A 19,648-nucleotide genomic window follows, 5' to 3' on the forward strand; every position below is an offset into this window, starting at 1 on the left:
GAATTCTGTTATAAAAAGAATGATATTCAATGGAAAATTATTCCTGGGTTTCATATGGACTTGCCAGAATGAAACATGAAAAATAGACTGCATGTGCAGAGTTGCCACCGCTGCATTGTTTTATTGCTCAAGATCTGGCAGTCATCCTATTATTTATATCTTATGTGTATTATTGTTGATGTTTTTTCGAAAATATGCACGGGGGCGATGACCTTCGATGTTAGGCCCCTTAAAACAACAAGCGTCAAGCAGCATCATGAAAATATGCTCAGTAAAATACATTGATTTCAGTAATATATGTGTTACATTTTTCTCATTTTATAATGAAATAATCCCCCTGGGCAATATTAGTGGGGGGGAACCTCTGAGATAAAATCATCGGGGGGGGGGTGGGGGGATCCCCCCCTTCCGATATTGCTCTCTGCCCTCAATGTACCAGTTAATGTTTGCCATAGTTTGCCTTCTGCAGTTTTCCCTGTACTTTATGTGTATGATAACCTTGTTTATAACTTATGGGTAGGGGCGGAAGAATACCTCAACGGTATCCCCTACCTGTCATACGACAACTAAAAGGGACCCCATGACCTCTGAATTTGTGAGCCTGGGAAGGCAACCAGTGGGTTTCTAGCTGAATCTGGCATTGCTTCCACTTCTTGTGGTGGTCTCCTCATGTAATCTTTCTTCTGACACACTTGTTCAACTCTTGTTCTCTTCTGATCCCAACAGTACTAGGTTTGTGAGGCCGAAGAAATCTTTCATCTTCACATCCTTCGTGGCCCTTCACTTTCTTTTGCCAATATCTTCAATTCTTGAAGATTTGGAACTCTCCTTTTTTTCTCTGAAGAAAGGATAGTTGCCCAGTTGTACTTTCTCATAAAATAATAACAAGCAGCACCTCTACCGTTGAACTCGCCCCTTGCTGACATTCATATAAGCATTGTGCATAGTTGGGCATTTTTGTTTCTAGCCTCCAATGTTCTCCATCCTATGAGGGGCGTTCAGTATATAATGCAACACATTTTATTTCTTGGCCAATTTCGGTTTTAAAAAAATTGGAATTTTGTTTGGGACATCTTTGAATATTCCCCCTTTGTCTCGTAGAGTTTCATTAATTTCAGAGTGGTGGCGCCTTCAAAATGGCATCTGTAACGGAGGTGCGTACCAAAGAGAGAGCATTTATGGAGTTTCTTTTGGCGGTAAGCCAGGGTATCACAGCTATTCATAGGTGCTTGCAGAATGTTTACGGATACCTGTCGGTGGACAAAAGCACAGTGAGTCATCACAACAGGGTCGAGCAAACCTGTCTGATCTGGACTGTTCTTCCTCATCCACCCTACAGCCCTGTTCTTGCACCTTCTGACTTCCATCTGTTTGGCCCAATGAAGGATACACTTTGCAGGAAGCACTACGTGGATAATGGAAAAGTTATCGATGCAGCATGACGTTGGCTCCGACATCAACCAGTTGAGTGGTATCATGTAGGCATACAGGCCTTCACGTTACAGTGGCATAAAGCCGTAGCATTGAATGGAGATCAGGTTGAAAAAGGGTATTGTAACAAAAGGATTGGGAAATAACATGGTGTATTTGAATCCTCAATAAAACCAACTTGCGTTTAGAAAAAAAGGTTTTGCATTATACATTGAACTCCCTTTGTACAATTCTTTTTCATTCATGTTACACTGCTTCGAGAATTGTAATGACTGTACGTGAACCCTGCTGTCTTCCTCAGAACCTTCTCCAGTGTACTAAGAAGCCCTGTTTGATGTGGATCTCAAGAGACTGCTGCATATTGCGGGATTGGTCTTCTAAGTGGTAGATGACTCTGTTCCTTTACCTTAGCACTACTGTCCTTCAGCCCCCACATCAGTAAGTGCAATGATATGTAATGTATGTCAAGTCTTCAGCCCAAATGCTGGTTGAATCCCCAACAGATCCACCATTGGCAGGGCATAGATAATCTGTTTGACAATTCGAGTGACGTTCACCAGTTACTAACTCCACCAGAATGCACAGAGTACAAGCATGAAAGTTCAGGACAGGTGATATAACAACAGGTTCAGCGAGTAGAGAGTAGAGCCATTGCATAGCAGTGCAGCTGGTACAGTTTGTATTGGTGACACCAGTGTAAAACATTACTCTCTTCCAAGTGGTTTTATTCAGTAAAAACAAATATAGGTTAATGAGATAAACAATGATTTTGAAAAAAACAATGATTTTGAAGAATTGATATAGCCAGGCAAGTAGCTCAGACAGTTAGACCACTGGTCTGGGCGTTGCCTGTGATTAGTACCACTACTATGTGAGGAACACCACGGGAATACCGGCGTGAGGAACACTGTGGGTTTGCGTTGCCTATGGGTGGCGCCATTATGTGAGAAACACCATAGGTCTGCGTTACCTGTGCGACGTACAATACTTGTGAGTAGTACCATAATGTGTGGAGCACCGTGAGTTTACACTGCCCTTGATTAGTATCGCAACATGAGAAATACCATTGTTTTACTTTGCTAGCGATAAGTACCGTTATGAGGGGCCATTGACCTGGATTTTGCACTCCTTTAGGTAACAGCATCATCGGTTTAGAATTGTGCTTTAAAAGCAGCAGTCCCTTGGTCAGTAATACTATTTTTAAGGTAGTTTCTGGAAAGGAGGGGCATTGCGGGTCGGATCCACTCATTATTTTAAATTCATATTCATCCATTCATTCTTCACGACCATATTTTGAATTACGATCAGTGGATGATTTTGGACTTTTAAATTTAGTCTCATTTTGTACCATTAGGGGCCAGTAACCAAGATGTTAGGTCCCTTTGAACAACAAGCATCATCATCATCATCAAAAGTACTCAAATATGTCAACTTCAGATTGGCAGATTTACTGGCACGTTAAAGAACCCCTGCGGGGCAACATTTTGGCGCTTTGGCACGTCTGAATATGACAGGAGAAGTTAGTGGGATGTAAAACGAATAAGTGACAATGCTGACACAGTGGGGATAGTGAGGACAGACCAGCAGCAAATGAAACGCTAAGGCCACTGGCCAGCGAATGGTTGAAGGCTTGTGAAAAGGAAGCTTCCAGAAGAAGCTAGAAGCTAATTAACAGTGGACCAGTCTCCCAGAGTGATCTGGAAGAGGAAACTACTAGAAACTCATGTTGGCCAATATGAAGGGCTGAAGTAGCAACAGTCGGTTATTCATTTGTGAGCGAGTAACAGAACTTACACAATTATGAGATGTTTGCAAGTCTGTGACTTGTCATTTCAGCGAGGTGCGAAGTCCAGAGTGAAGTGAACTGTTTTGGAAATATGTTGTGCTGTGGGGGCCTTGTTGGAGAACAGGAGTTTGGTGCAGCACCAGGCTGTTGATTCAGTTACGATCATGAGCAAAAACTGGCTTGAGTTGAAATCTCATATATGAGTGAACTTTAGTAGTTTACTAATTTTAGTGGATAGTAAAACACACTACCTTCTGAATTGTGATTTTTAGTTTTTAGAACCCTGACAACCCACCACAAATGATGATGATGATGATGATGTAGTTGGCTGTGTAATAAGGGTCGCGTAGCTGTGATCTTGCATTTGGGAGATGGTGAGTTTGAATCACACTGCTGACAGCCCTGGTTTCCCATTTTCACATTGGGCAAATGCTGGAGCTGTACCTTAATTAAGGCCACAGCTGCTACCTTCCCAATCCTAGCCTTTTTCCGTCCTTCAGTCTGCATAAACCTTCCACGTGTTGTGCAACATGAGACCGCTAGCAAAAAAAAAATAGAGAAAACACATGGACCACATTTTGTGTGATATTACACACAGAACTAAATGTTATCACCTTTATTTATTTATTTATTTATTTATTTATAAATAATTTTCTTTCTTTCTTTCTTTCTTTCTTTCTTTCTTTCTTTCTTTCTTTCTTTCTTTCTTTCTTTCTTTCTTTCTTTACATGTTGGAGCACCAAAATCAACCTTATATAAAATTTTCAAAAAGTAAGTTCATTTTTTATTATACACACAGAGCAAGATTTATAAAAGGTCCAGTGGGAGGGTATTTTCAACAGGACAAATGAAGGTAGCATCTCTCAGAATGAAAAAAATATTGGGCTGATAGGAAATAAAGAAATCCTTTGTATAATTCACTAGAGTGGTCCAGTGTAGGCCATAAAATGTAAAATAAATAAATAATTATTATTGAGCCAGTGTCAAATTTTGTATTCTTCGTCTTGTGGTAAAGTCCTTTGTAGATATATATATATATTCTCTTACTCATCTTGCCCAATATACAACTTTATCATTAAACTTCTGTAGTTCTATTATGTTCTATCTAAAAGCATACAAAAGCATCCTTTCAGTGTTAAAGTAACTAACAAATGAAATCTCTATAATAATGTGCTCTGTCTTTTTAGGCATTCTTGTATTCAGGACTTTTATATTTTTAGCCAATCACTTTTTGTGTCTGGAAGTGTGCACTTTTCATGTCCTTCTGTTTCCCTTATTTTTTACATATTTCTCAAAGTACTTGATTTATAACATAGATACAATGTTTTCCTAGTTTCTTGTAACACAAACACATTTGAGTTAATATTTATAAGGAGATAGGATGCCTATTTGGACAACTTGAGAATCCTACCTAATCTTTTAAAAGAATTTACAGACTGATATCTCACATATTGTATTTTGACATTTTAGGCTTTGGAAGACTTCACCAAAGTTACTATTCTTCAACCAAACAACCAAAAAGCTCACAATCTCGCTCGACAGATGCAGGAGAAGATTGGTGGACGAAAAAAAGCAGTTAGGTATGTCTTTAACCCCAGCATTTATTACTTTCCAAATTTAGCTACGGTTAAGTATCAAATCATAAACAAGAATTTTCTAAATTGGTGTTGGCATTTCAGTGAAGAAGTGAAAATAAGGAAGTGGTCCTTCTTTTTAACACCAGCATATGCTGCCAGAATCTACAGGACTCTCTGATTATGATAACAAGACACTGAAATTTTTAATACTTCCCCAGTGGCACTGATTATTGATGGTTGATTTTTCTTCACTTAGGCCTTCTGGCGACCTGATGGTGTGAGCAGTTACAATTGGTTCTGGTCACTGGGTACTTAATCTTGAGTTTAATTAGCCTTTCAGTGAACTCTAGAGCAATGCAGATGGAATTTTTGGGTGTGTTATTGTTGAGGAGACATTCCAAATGATTACTCCAGGACTGTCTTCAGGTACCACAAGATCATGACTCTGAAAACAAATGTTACTTTAAAAACTTACAATTCTTTAAAAGAATATGGACTAGTGTAGTTTTTATGAGTGTACATTCCATTTAGTTTTAAGTGGCTTGTATCAGTGTGGTATTGAACAGGTGGAGTTACACAAGTACATCCTTTTAAAGAATTGTATTTAATTAAAATAATTGCTAAGCCAATAAGGAACCAAGTATGAAATTCATTGCTTGTAGTAAAAAATTTTACTTCATCTTTCTGTGGGTTACGGGAACTTTATCTTGGAATCCGTATGGAATCGTTATCAGATACTGGAGAGAAATCATTAATCACTTTCATCAGTTGCAAATAGTGAGCAATTCATGCAGATACCAGTACAATCTTAACTTCTTCCTCGCCATGAGGCTGCAAGAATGTGGTGCCTGTTAAAGAATGTGATAATGCTTGTAAATATCCTGCGAGAACAATAAATTAATAATTAGGTGTTATTTGCTTTACGTCCCACTAACTACTTTTTTTACGATTTTCTGAGACGCCGAGGTGCCGGAATTTTGTCCCGCATGAGTTCTTTAACTTGCTAGTGAATCTACCGGCATGTGGCTGGCATCTTTGAGCAGTGTTCTCCCTACGACCTTTTTAATGGGCGCACTCCCCTGCCTATTTTACGGATCACCGGGCTAACATAACCTAGATGTGCACTAATTACATCATATGAATGCATATTCGAGTCATTGGGTGCTCTGTTAAAACGTAAATACTTAAAATGATAAATTTCATTATTGTCACTGTAATTGTCTATTACATCAAATTTTAAATGTTTAGCTTGACTATCACACAGTCTTGTACGCGAGTGGTGTCTGTATTAGCGTGGAATCATATGCAAGCATTCCATTCCGCATAATGTCGCAAAACCTGTTTGGCACTGCACAGCAACCGAATGGTTCCTGGTGTTATGCGATTGTGAACGAGCAGTAGAACTCTTAGAAGTTCAAGTTACTCTCTTATGTCTTGTTCCTGGTAATAACACTAAAATAGTTCAATTCTGCAGTTAATGTTTTACCTGTCTGATATTTTTAATGCCCTGAGGGCATTGACATTTTGTCATATTCATTTTTTATGTAGTAGAGTATTTCCCGCCCGGCTACTCATTCCTGCCACCCGGCTGACAAAAATTTCTAAGGAGAACACTGGAGCACCTTCAAATACCACCGAACTGAGCCAGGATCGAACCTGCGAAGTTGGGGTCAGAAGGCCACCGTCTCAACCATTTGAGCCACTCAGCCCGGCCCCCCGTGAGAACACTAGACTGTTTAACATTATCTCAATAACTACTCCAGTAAATAAAAATAGAGAAATTTATCTTTCCTTACCTTAGAGCAATGTAAAAAAGAAATGTAAAAGATAACAAGCAACATGCTGCTATTAATATTCAACATTGTGCGTAAGTATGCAGAGCTGTTCCCTTGAAAAACATAGGTTAGATCAGTCGGAACACAGGATAACCAAAAGTGATGTGAGTGTACTACACATACAGGAAAGCGTAATCGTTCTGATCACCGGTGGGCTGATCTTAACTAACAGGATATCTGGACACTTATCTTCATTATGAACAAAATCAGTACCGTACTATTAATCAGAAATATGTGTTTGGTTCCTTGACTGAAAGGCCTTTGGGTCAGAGGGCCCTGGGTTAAGTTCCTGGCAGGGCCATGGATTTTAACTGCATTTGGTTGATTCCTCGATCTTGGGAACTGGGTGTTAATGATAATCTTAATACAAATCTTCATCTACCATATTTTTCGGTGTATACGATACGCTTTTTTAACCCTTTAGATAGGCCTTAGAAATTGGGTGTATCATATATAATGAAGGTACAATTTTGTTGTGTAATTTTTTTTATACCTCCTGAAGCCTTATGTCTTTTAACTTCCAAGATCTTTGTTGCATGCACACTCCTTTTGATATTCCAAGAATCTCACCCAAATAATCGGTTGCTGATTTGAGTTCACGAGTGTATGTTTAATGTATGTTTATCTTTACGGTAGTTACTGGTAACCATGGAGAATACTAACAAGCGATGTTCATATATTGCAAGCTATTAATTGCAGGTTGTGAAATATGCAGAGGAACATGGGAATAGGAATGCTGAAAGACATTTTCGACCACTGCAAAAAAAAAAAAATAGAACATGGCATGGTCAGGACATTTTGAATAAACTGTGTAAAGAGAAGTGCACAAAATGCAAGTATCATATCATTCCAGGTGGCTGGAAGTAAGTGAAGTGCTGAAATGGGTTCAAGGAAATAGGCAAAATGACATTGCCATTTCAACAAAAGTGATTTGCATATACACTGTTAATAACAGCCTGTGAATGTAAGGTTGACGATTTCAAAGGGGGCGTGCTATGATATCGTTTTGTGAAATGTAATGGACTTGCTATGTGCACCAGATCTAAAATTTGTCAATAATTGCCAAAAGGTTATGGAAGTAAACTTATTTTCTTTCACAGATTTGTGATTCAACAATGAAAAAAGAACAATTTTGAAATGGGTCAAATACAGTTATGCATGAAATGCTGTTCATGTTTGATGTACCCTCAAACAGGACTGTTACTGAAAGAGGTGAAATAAGTGTTAGTGAAAAGGAGTGGACATGAAAAAACACACTACACTGTAGTACTTGTGTGTTGTGCTCATAGTACTAAGCTGTCATCGATGATCTTCAAGCAAAAGACTCTGCCTAAGGTAAAGATACCTGCAGATATGGTTGTACATGTGCGTGAAAAAGGTCGGATGGACGGAAATGGCATGAAATTATGGATTGTTAAACTGTGGGGAAAGAGGAATGGTGCACTAGATAGATAGATAGATAGATAGATAGATAGATAGATAGATATTTATTGAACATAACAGGCGAATTTGCCCCGATACATGTTCACATGGACAGCTCACACCAAAAAGAAAAGAAATACCGGATTCCCTGGGCATGCCATGGGGGTACATTGGATACTCCAAAACCATGACACTCCCAAGGTAGAATCACCACGGCAGCCATCCTCAGTCCCCCATGCCACGCACATCGTCTCCGCTTAATATTAAGACACAAAATAAAATGAACAATAAAGAAAAATAAAATAAAGCAAGAAATAATATTGGTGACTGTCCTGCCGTGTCATCACCCCTGCTAAGAAGAAGGCCGCCCTCCCGATGATGACACGACCGGCCCTATCTGTGGGGCCCTAAGGAAGACCCCAACAATCCTACCAGATGACAATGAGTTTCTCTCACCATTCCATTGCGGCCTGCCACGTGAAACTGGAGCCGCTCTAGTCCCATATCCTGCCTCTCGCATTTCTCTCTTCTTTTACTTATTTGGAGTGGGCCCGTCCCACTCCGTCTTCTTACGGTTATGTCCTGTTTATCCATCATTCCTTACCAGCTCCTAACATGCGTGAATAGTGAGAAAAACGCATATGTCCTAATGTATACAACCAAGTACCCATAATAATAATAATAATAATAATAATAAACAAAAATCTACCTCAAAACAACTAATCTGGCCCTACCCTGACCTTGCATTCACCACATGACTGTGCACTCCACATGACCTTCACAACAGATTATGCTGCAAGAACCGCTGACTGTACTTTACAGCAGTTTCGGCTCACGCCCTTGTAATCACTACTGCTTTCTCTGCATTCTTTGTTCCATGACCTAATTCCTCTGGATTCAAGTAAACCAAATGACAAGAATTGCTTACAATCCTCAATATCGCAATCGGTAAGACATCTACATTCCTAGATACCAAAACATTTACTCACTCACTACCTCGCCACCTCAACAACCTTTGTTATCACTTGGTCTTACTTAGCCTCCAGGCTCGAATTCAAACTACTTCACTATGTCCACATCAGCCACACTTCACTAGCTTCTAAATTTTCCAACAAACTCCAACGACTGAATATCCTCATTCTCTTAACCACTTCTCCCTTACATCCTGACATATCGTCCTATATCCCTTCCTCTTCCATTTTTTTTTTCACACAGGAATTTTTTACCGCACATAAATACCTGTTCAGTTCTCCTCCGTTTTCCCATTCCTTAATAATCCACCTTATAATACCCTGCTCATCCCCTTTACCTAAAATTTTCCAATGTTTGGCACTCAGTAAACTATTTCTAATCTTATTTGTTTCTTCACACTTACCTAATAAGTGAAAATCACTGTTCTCCGCCCCACAAAGTATACATACTGCCTTATCTCTACCTCTTAGCCACCCTGTATTTTTATGTAGCCCCACCAACCACCATACCAACCCTCTCCTTCTCAACCTATCAACGTGTCTAAAATTTATCCCTGTTACTTCCTCAACTTTATTAAAAACACTAAGGGAACTTCTTAATCTACTTTCGGCCAATAATTTCTGCCTACCCTGATCTCTAATCCTCCTTACCAGTACCTTCATCCCTCTAGCTTCTGTCTTCGTCCACACCTCTTCCCACATGTACCCCAGGCCTATCATCTCCAAGTATCCCTCAATTTTATCTAGCCAGCATCCCTTATACATACTCTTCCGTTGTTGTTCGTACGGGGCCTGTAATACCTTCCCTCCTTCTTGTCTTTTCAAATTCATCCATTATCTAACTATTCTTTTCACACACTCAGATTTCAAATCCTCCCCACACATTAATTCCACCTCTGCATTGGCTGTGCACATCGGGAGCCCCATCGCCATCTTACCAAAATTAGTAATAGTTCGTCTTAACTCTTTTGTCATCCAACCCCCAAACTTCAGTGCCATACAATACCCTCCCGAAAATCACCGATCTTAGAACTAATCTCAGGGTTTTATAATTGATAATACCTGGATATTTCGCTAGCAAGTTTATGACTGAGGCTAGGGCGGGCCACCCTCTGTTCCTCGCCCTTCTAATATGATCATTCCAGGTGCCTTTACTTTTAATAATAACTCCTAGATATTCTAACTTGCTTACCAGTTCCAACCTTTCTCCCTGCACAACCCATTTCCCGTCATCCCTTCTTCCTTTATGTGCCTGGGCTATTAGCATTTTAGATTTATTCCCATTAATTTTCAAGACCCATTTCTTCGCAAAATCCACACTGCATTTAAAGCCTTCTGCATCCCCCCTGGGGTTAGTCATCAAAATCACATCATCAGCAAAAATCTATCCTGGGACCTCCACCCCATTAATTACTGGCACTGCCCAATTGCTTGCCCCATGCCCCTCCAAGATATCGTTAATAAATGAAATAAACAAAATTGGCGATAATTTGCACCCCTGCTTTAAGCCCACCTTGGACTCTAATGGTCTGCTCAACCTACCGTCTCCCAATTTTACACAGAACCTGACTACCCTATATATCCCCTCTGCTGCCTTCATCATCTTTCCCGAAACCCCCAACCTTCCCAGTTTCTCTAATAGAGCTTCCCTATCCACCTTATCAAGCGCCTTTTCAAAATCGAAATCCTTCTTGACAGTCTCCTATACTTTTCCAGAACTGTCATCATTATCCACTGTTCTTTTCTTTCTTATAAATCCTCCTTGGAAATCAGACAATACTTCATTCTTTTCTGCCCATTCACTCAACCTGTTCGCCAACACCCCTGTGTAAATTTTACTTAAGGAATCGTAACAGAGATATTCCTCTATAATTATTCAAACTGTTTTTATTACCCTTCCCCTTATATATTGGACATACAATTCCTGTTTCCCATTCCTTCGGGTACTTCCCCTGATCAAAGATCTTATTAAATAGTTTCACTATGCCCTCTATCATTGTCTCATTTTTGCTAATTTCTTTCCAGAACTTATTATTGATCCCATTACAACCCCCTGCCGACCTGCCCCTGATTCTTTTTATCACTCTTAAGGTTTCCTCCCTCGTAATTTCCTTGTCCAGATTGTAATTTGCCACTCTTCTATTTCTCCAAATGACTTCATCCCCTGTTTTCCTCCAGCATTCTTCCTCCTTACCCCCGAGTAATTCACCAAAGTAGCTCACCCACTGTACATCTTCAATGATCTTTACCTCTAGACTCCTTCCACCATTTATTATTCTGTTAATTCTTTCCCAAACTTTTTCAATGCTGATAGTCGTACATTCTTTTTTATGGCTTCAGTTTGTTCCTCTAACCACGCCTTTTTTACCTCACATATTTTCTTTTTATACTCCTTCCTCAACTTACAGAAAACCTCCCTTTCTGCACCCCCACCTTTCTTTCTATACTCTTGTAACGCACCCAGCACCCTCCTCTGCATTCTTTCACACTCTCTGTTAAACCATTCTTCACCCTCTTTCTTTTTCTCCTTCTACATTCTACCTTTTGTGCTATCATCTTTATTGGATGTAGCATCAATTCCAAGGCTTTATCAATATTATTCTCCTCTAACGCACCTTCCCAACCATATTTCAGAAATTGTAATTCCTCTATTACTACCCTATCCCAATCCCGTCCCACTTTCTCTGATCATTTGTACTTGTTATATCCACTCCCTAATTTATCCTTCATCTCAACTTCCTTCCTTATATGCGTCTCTTCCCCCCTTTTCAACATAACCCACACTGGGAAATGGTGTGTTTCAATCCAGTCGCCTACTTCCATCCTTACAATATCCTCCAACACTCCTTCCGAGCTTAAAACCATATCTATCACACTACCTCCCTTCTCAGTAACATAGGTCAATTTCCCCGTACTGTCGCCCTCCATCCATCCATTCATAACATACAAATTTCCCGCAGCGCACATCTCTAGGAGTTTCTCCCCATAGCTGTTGATAATTTTATCCTCACTACTACTTTCCAACATACACCTTCCATCCTCCCTACTATATACTGGGCTCTGTTCCCCTATTCTAGCGTTCCAGTCTACGAATAACAACATATCCTCTTCTCCTGCAAACTTCTCTCTTATACTAATATCCACCAATAAATCTTCAAAAAAATACTTATTTGCATATGGTGAACTACTAGGATAGCAATATACGAACGCTAGATTTATTTTCTTCTTCCTTCTCTCTACCCCTCCCATATTCAATCTCAACCATATGGTTTCTTTCATATTTGTCTCTATATCCTCCACCAGTTCACTGATTTCTTCCCTAATTAATACTATCATCTCTCCTGGTGCGCGGCCCTTAGTCCTCTTTCTTCTATATTTATATTTAATCACAAACCCCTTCCATGAGATCTCCCTCCCTGTTTCTGGCCAGGTCTCCAAGAGTGCCACAACATCGAAACTTTCTATTAACCACTGCACTTTGCTCTCACCGTTTCTTGCTGCTCGTCCTCACTCACCCCGTCACTGTTTTGATCTTCTGTATCCACACTGCACTGTCCGTTCTCACCTGTGTTGATCTCCTCTCCTTTCTCGTCTCCACTCCTCTTTGTTCTTTCTTCCTTCCATCTTGCCTTGTCATCTCTCCTCCCTCGGAACTAACACATTCGTCCATCTCCTTTAGCTTCGCCACTGAGTGTTCCCTAACCCATCGTCCGTTTGTCACCACCAACCTCTGACCTCTTATTGGGGCCTTTAGCCCCTGATTTCTCGCTCTCCATAGGTATCTGTACAAGATCTTCATATTTTCACTTCCTTCCTTTCCCATGTCTCTTTTCACCCCTACTTTCTGGCCCTGTAAATTATTACTGTTTCTTATCACAATTTCTGCCATTAGGGTTGAGAAAAATTTTACCCTAATTGGCCTCAGTCCTTTAGTTTTTCCCACTCTCTCCACATCATCTATGTCCACTTCACTGAAGTTTATCTTCATCCTATCCCGTATGACCTCTACCACCTTGGATATCAGGTCAATCTTGCCTTCTCTCTCACCTTCCTCCACACCATATATAAATATGGCTTTCTTCATTCTCTCCTGCCTGTACCCCTCCGCTTCTCTCTTCATCGTCATCATCACCTCCTCTTCCAGATGTTTCACTTTCCCTCTTAATAACTCTATTTCCTTCTCATTATTGTCCACCCTCCTGTTCGATTCCTCTGTCTTCGTTTCTAGCCATTTCTTCATGTTCCCCATCTCCTTTCTCTGCTCTTCCATCATGTCCTTTATTTCCTGTACCTTATCCCATTGACACTTTTCCTGTATTACCTCGCTCACTACCACCTTGAGTGCTGCCAAGTCCTCCATGGTAAATTTTCTGCTGGTATTTGGGCCTGGGTTTAATTCCACCCCCACCCCCTGCAGTAACCAGTAGCACCGCTATCACTGTCACTACCAGCACCGCTTCACCCATTTTTACTCCTTCTTTTCTTAACACCCGTCCATTCTTGGTCTCCTTCTTCTGCTTCACCTGCCATTTCCCAATCACGGCCCGGTACTGCTCAATACCGTCCATGTTCTCGGCACGCACTGCACCACGTGACTTAACTCCACGGTTGCTCAAGCCAGACTGGAATGGTGCACTACTACAGAAGGAAGCTCTTTCTTTTACTTAATCAGTTTTGATGATGATTGATAGTCCATTAATAAAAATTTCAATAGTACAATACTGAATAGGGTGTTATTCCAGGAAGACTAACATCTCAACTACAGCCCTTTGATGTTTCATTAAACAAATCTCTTAAAGTGTACATGAGAGAGAGGAATGGACCAAGTTAATAATGGATACCAATGTTCATTAGGTAACGCTGCAAAGGACTCTTAAACAGCCTACTATCACTCAGGTTTACAAGTGGGTGAAGGTATCATGGTTGAAAGAGAACAAATTGTTATCATCGGCTGTAACTCGATCAGAGTATATATAGCTTCTTCCTGCATAAGGTGAGCAGATCAGCTCAGTTTATGAATGTGTTTGCGATGACCAAACAGACCGATCTTGGCATAAAACATACGCTCACATAAATTACACTGAATGGATGCAGGAGTGCAGGATTGTAATTGACAGAGCTTTCTGGCTTATCGCTTGGCCTCTTGATGTCTGCGGCGCTCTCTTTCGAACAAGTGGACAGCGGTGGATGTAGTGTTCCGCCACAGTGGACAGTCTACAGTACATTCATCCAATGTCTGTATATTTATACCAGTTGTCTTCATGACATGTTTCAGCTGGTCCTTAAAACTCTTAAGATGGGCTCCATGAGGTTTACTGCCGGAGCAATGTTCACCATAAAGAATTTGGCAGGGAAGCCTGGTATCACTCATGCAGTGAACATGGCCTAACCATCTCAGTTGATGAGCGATAATTGTTGCCTCAATGCTACTTAGCTGCACTTTGTTGAGAACTGTCGTTTTGGTAACATAGTTTTCCCACTTAATATTCAAGATCTATGTAAGTTTTGTTGGTGGAAGCACTCAAGTTTTTTGATATAACGGTGATAGTGTCCAAGTTCACAGCCATACAATAGCATGGAAATGACAGCAGCTTTGTACCCATGAGTTTGGTATGCAGTTTTAGGTCGTTCTTAATGAAGACTCTGTGCATTAACCATCTGAGTGCTGCATGAACAGCCCCAATTCTTTTGTCAACATCTTGTTCGCAGATACACCGTTTAGACAAGATACTACCAAGATATGAAAAGTGATCAACCTGACTCAGGAAGAGTCAATCCTGGGGCAGGTTGTGTAAGTACCTTCTTTTTTTTTTTTCACATTGATTACAAGACCAATGCGATCACATGAAGTTTTGAAGCACTTGACTGACTGTTGTAGTTCTGCAGGTGTTAGAGCCGGAGACGCGGTGTCATTGGCATAGTTCTGTCACCCTGGTAACCAGAGTACGTCTTTGTGAGCAAAGTCTTGCCAGATTGAATAGGCCTCCATCAAAACGAAACTTAATCTCCTTGCCTAAGTTGTTTGCAGATGATTCATGCAGCGCAATTGAACAAATACATTGTCAATAAATCTTTTTGGAAGTTTGTCATCAGAGAAAGATGGAAGAGATCAATTTTTGTACCATATGGACAGTGATGATGATGATGATGATGATGATGATGATGATGATGAAGAAGAGGAAGAAGCAGATAACTTGAGTGGGGCAGAAGATTCAGGTGGCAATGGCATAGTTTTTGCAGGTCTATAAAAGATCAGTGCACTGTTCATAAGCTATTACAGTATTTCGTTAAGTATTTTTATTTCAGTTCTATTTTTTCCTGAAAAATTGTGTTAAGTTTTGGGGTGCGTCTTATTCAAAGGAGCTTCTTATACACCGGAAAATGCAGTATATACAACACACCACACTACCAACCACCACAGAAACATGCAATACTGAGTATATCCCTGTACATGCAGTAGGGTTCGCATTAGGAAGGACATCCTCCCATACAACTGGGCTTTTTCCATAAATGTGCTGACCCCAGAAAAAAAAAATATCTGGAAAGATGACAAGGAAGAGAAGTTGTTTCGAGAAATATGTACCAGAGATAGTTATTTATTCTGCAATTTTGGAAGTTTGGAAATCATTGCTGGCGGATAAGACCATCTGTTGTCTGTTTTTGCTCTAAATTTCCTGTAAAATTTCCCCCTCATATGTATTTAGTGTGGGCGGAGCTATTCTACGTGGGCAGCCACCATCGTGAATTAATTTTGTCACTGGAGTTGTTTTTGTTGATGATTTAGTTAATTCTTTTTGAAGTCTAGGTCTGAAGGCTGGTTGGATCCCCTACATTCTCATAGGCTAGAGTACACTGAAGAAGCATACTTGGAATGAGGAGTAAAGGATGAATGAAACGTGCATGATATTATTTTTATTTATTTTTAATGGTATGGCTTTTAGTACTGGGAGTGTCTGAGGGCATGTTCGGCTCACCTGGTGCAAGTTTTTCTATTTGATGCCCATCTGCCCCTCACAATCTACAAGCATGTCTGGATGTGGAATGATGATGTAGGGAGAGGGTGAAACCCATTGTCAGTACGTAGCCTATTCCTATGGAATAACCCCAAGGGGACTACCCACAATGTTATGTCACCCTGTGACGGATGAGTCGCTGATATTACCGTATTTTCACGATTAATCCGCACATAGTTTTTAAAAAAAATTTGAGGCATGAAATTGGGATGCGGGTTTTATTTGTGTCAAGGTTGCCAACACTCTCCTGGCTCATCTAGTTTTCGATGCTGAGGGGAGGGTTGAGACATTGGAGGAGTGCGCAGAAATTGGGGCGAATTGAAGGTGAGGTGGAGGGAAAGGTGAAAAATGAGTGGAGGAGATCCTGCCTTCATTCATTTCTTTTTTTTTCCCTTTGTTCATGCAATACATAAATAAAGTAACAGGTTTTCTTTTGCTACATATTCGTTCAGATTTTTGTCTTTGTTTTGCTTTTGTGATCTATAAATTTCTAACTTTTCTAATGCATTCATTTGTTTCCCTTTGTTCACTTGGTGTAATAATTTCAAATCCTTTTTTATACAAGTGAACTTGAGGTCGCTTTCGTGCATATGTTCGCACATAGCTGAGTACCTTGCTTGCTTTTTAGCGTTAATGTGCTACTTACATATGATTATAATGTTTCTTCCCGATTGTCCTACATACTGTTTGCCACAACCTTGGCATGTTAACATATACTGTATATACTCCTGCTTTATTGTACGGGCTAATAGTATTGACACTGTGTGAATTAAATAGGCCCTTATTACTATTATTATTATTATTATTATTATTATTATTATTATTATTATTATTATTATTATTATCAGCATCATCATTATTTCTGAATAATATCCTAATCTTCCATTTTGTAAAAATCTTAGCTGTCTGTTGTAATATGTAAGTGTAGCATATATCTTCTCTTTCTTATTTACAGCCAGCGGCCGTAGCCGTGTTGAAACACTGGATCCCATGAGATCTCTGAAGTTAAGCAACATTGTGCGTGGTGAAGAAGTGGATGGGTTGCCACACGCTATTGGTGGAGGGGGGGGGTAAGGGAATGGAGGAGCGGAAAGGAACTGGCCACCCTACCGCACGTAAACTCCGGCCCAGGCACACCTCTGCAGAGGTACGGATCTGCCTTCAGGCAGAACACATCCTTGCCTTACCTTATTTACAGGAAAGGTTTTGGACCTCTTGTTAATCTTTCTTTTTTATTCTGTTTACGTACGCTCTCAAGTGCTCATTATTTTTTTTTAGCTATTTCATGACCGAGCTCGATAGCTGCAGTCGCTTAATTGCGGCCAGTATCCAGTATTCGGGAGATAGTAGGTTCGAACCCCACTATCGGCAGCCCTGAAAATGGTTTTCCGTGGTTTCCCATTTTCACACCAGGCAAATGCTGGGGCTGTACCTTAATTAAGGCCACGGCCACTTCCTTCCCACTCCTAGCCCTTCCCTGTCCCATCGTCGCCATAAGACCTATCTGTGTCGGTGCGACGTAAAACAACTAGCAAAAAAAAAAAAAGCTATTTCATGTACGATTCCCATTTCATCGTTGAATTTCTTTTTGGTTAATGTTATGTTAATTGCCCCATTAATCATACTTTAGAGCGGCCTTCTTATGTTGCCCTGGATGGTTCAAAACTTTTTTAATAACTACATCGGTTTGAGTGGGCTTCCTGAAAATTTAGTATTCGAAATGGTCATCTACTCTAGATATCTCTACATCAAGCTAATTAGTCTTATTCACACCCCCTGTGGGTGGGGGACGCAGACGAAGAATACACCCTCGGTATCCCCTGCCTGTCGTAAGAGGCGACTAAAAGGGGCGACCAAGGGATAATTGGATTAGAACCATGAAACTACTTGTGATTAGTACTACCACACGGGGAACACCAAGGGTCGCAATTACTTGCACGTAGTCCACTATGTCAGGTACCAAATAGGTTGTGATTAGTAGCACGCAGGAGCACTGCGCGGTCAGGCTTTTATGGTACCTGTGATTCGTAGCACTTTATGAGCGACACCAGGGTTCTGGCTTGCCTATGATTAGTACCCACTATATAAGAAACACTACGGGATATTACGAGTCTCTGTGGTTAGTACATTTATGTGATGAAAATTATAGGTTTGCGTTGCTTGTAAATGGCGCCGCTATGTGCGAAACATCATAGGTCTGTATTACATGTGCGAATTTAATTACCTGTGAGTAGTACCAAAATGTGTGGTATACCACGAGTCTACTATACTTTTGACTGGTACCGCGCCATGACAAATACCATCGTTCTACTTTCCAAGCGATAGGTACCATTATGAGAGGCCGATGACCTATATTTTGGACCCCTTTAGCTTGCAGGCGTCATCGATTCAGTATTGATCTATAGAAGCCGTCCCTTGGTCAGTATTACTATTGTTTTCCGTCAGTTTCTGAGACTGAGGCATTGCGGGTCGGCTCCACTGATTGTTTTAACTTCATATCCCTCCGTTCTGGTTCAGTCAGGATATTAGCAATTGTTCTGCCCAACAGAGGACTCTCCTTCTCTCTGTGAATAATCTCTGTTTCTATCATCTGAGAGGTGGGTATTTGTCAGCAGACGATTTTGTATTTCTCTTTGAATTATGTCTACCTCAATCTAAAGACAGACAATTGTTTCAATCAAGAGATGACTCCCTTTGTCTTTGTCTTTTTTGTCTTTGTCACAGGACAGAGAAAGAATTACTTCACAATCTAAAATCTCTTTGTTGTCAGTTTCATTGTTACGTGATAAATGCACTGTTTTTGAATGCAGCGTACTACGATTTATATTTGCTTTCCGTCTCGGCAAGGTGGGTTATCGTAAATTTTATGTAGGTAATGGAAAATCACTGGAAAACTATATATTATCGTATCATAGCATGTGCAACGAAATGTTCAGGCTGGATTTTAAAAGCCGAGGTGCATGAAATTAACAGCTAAACTAACACCCCCCCGCGCGCGCGCGCACACGCACACACACCTCCGCAGTCTTAAGTCGACTGTGTAGCCTGCAAAACGAAATGTTCACCGACTGGATGAAGAGAAAAGCCAAGATGTATAAAATTTCCACAGAAACTCCAAACAGACTTTGGAATGAAGTGTTCTCTGACTGAATACAGAAAAGCCAGGTGAATCGAATTAATAGCGAAACTCCCAACACATCCACACTCCTCTGAAGAGTGTTAGCTGGTGGCTGAAGCCATTGATAGGTTGGGCGAGAGGCTCTCCTGCTGGTTCACTATCTTCTCACTCGCTAAGAAACTGGTCATTTACATTTCCATATTTCAGGATGGAGATTGTGCAAAAATATGAAAATGACATCTCCAAAATCATGTATGAAACTTACATTCTGTAAACATCATTTTAATCTACATTAGTTACTTGATGGGAAAATTCTTACCTTTATAGTATAGATGTATCTTTAGTGGATTAGCCAGCGTAAGCTAAAAAGGCACATGGATGAAAGTTTCTTCTTCGACTTGCTTCATTTAAATCATTACTGTAACAAAAGCACTTATAGTGGGCCATGCGCTAAAGACAGATATGTGCTTTTGCAGACTATTTTGTAGATGTTGA

General features: G+C 40.3%; 1 protein-coding gene across 2 annotated transcripts in view; it reads left to right on the forward strand.

The window, feature by feature from the left end:
- The window catches only part of Spag1 (Spag1 axonemal dynein assembly factor), a 182,680-nt gene that overhangs the window by 76,691 nt on the left and 86,341 nt on the right, over window positions 1-19,648 (forward strand). For both annotated transcript variants that reach the window (XM_067152205.2, XM_067152213.2), the window contains one exon: window positions 4,688-4,797. In XM_067152205.2, the coding sequence (XP_067008306.2) occupies window positions 4,688-4,797 (110 nt within the window). The remainder of the gene's footprint in view (window positions 1-4,687; window positions 4,798-19,648) is intronic.

This window comes from Anabrus simplex, chromosome 1 (genome assembly GCF_040414725.1).
Source record: "Anabrus simplex isolate iqAnaSimp1 chromosome 1, ASM4041472v1, whole genome shotgun sequence".
NCBI lineage: Eukaryota > Metazoa > Arthropoda > Insecta > Orthoptera > Tettigoniidae > Anabrus > Anabrus simplex.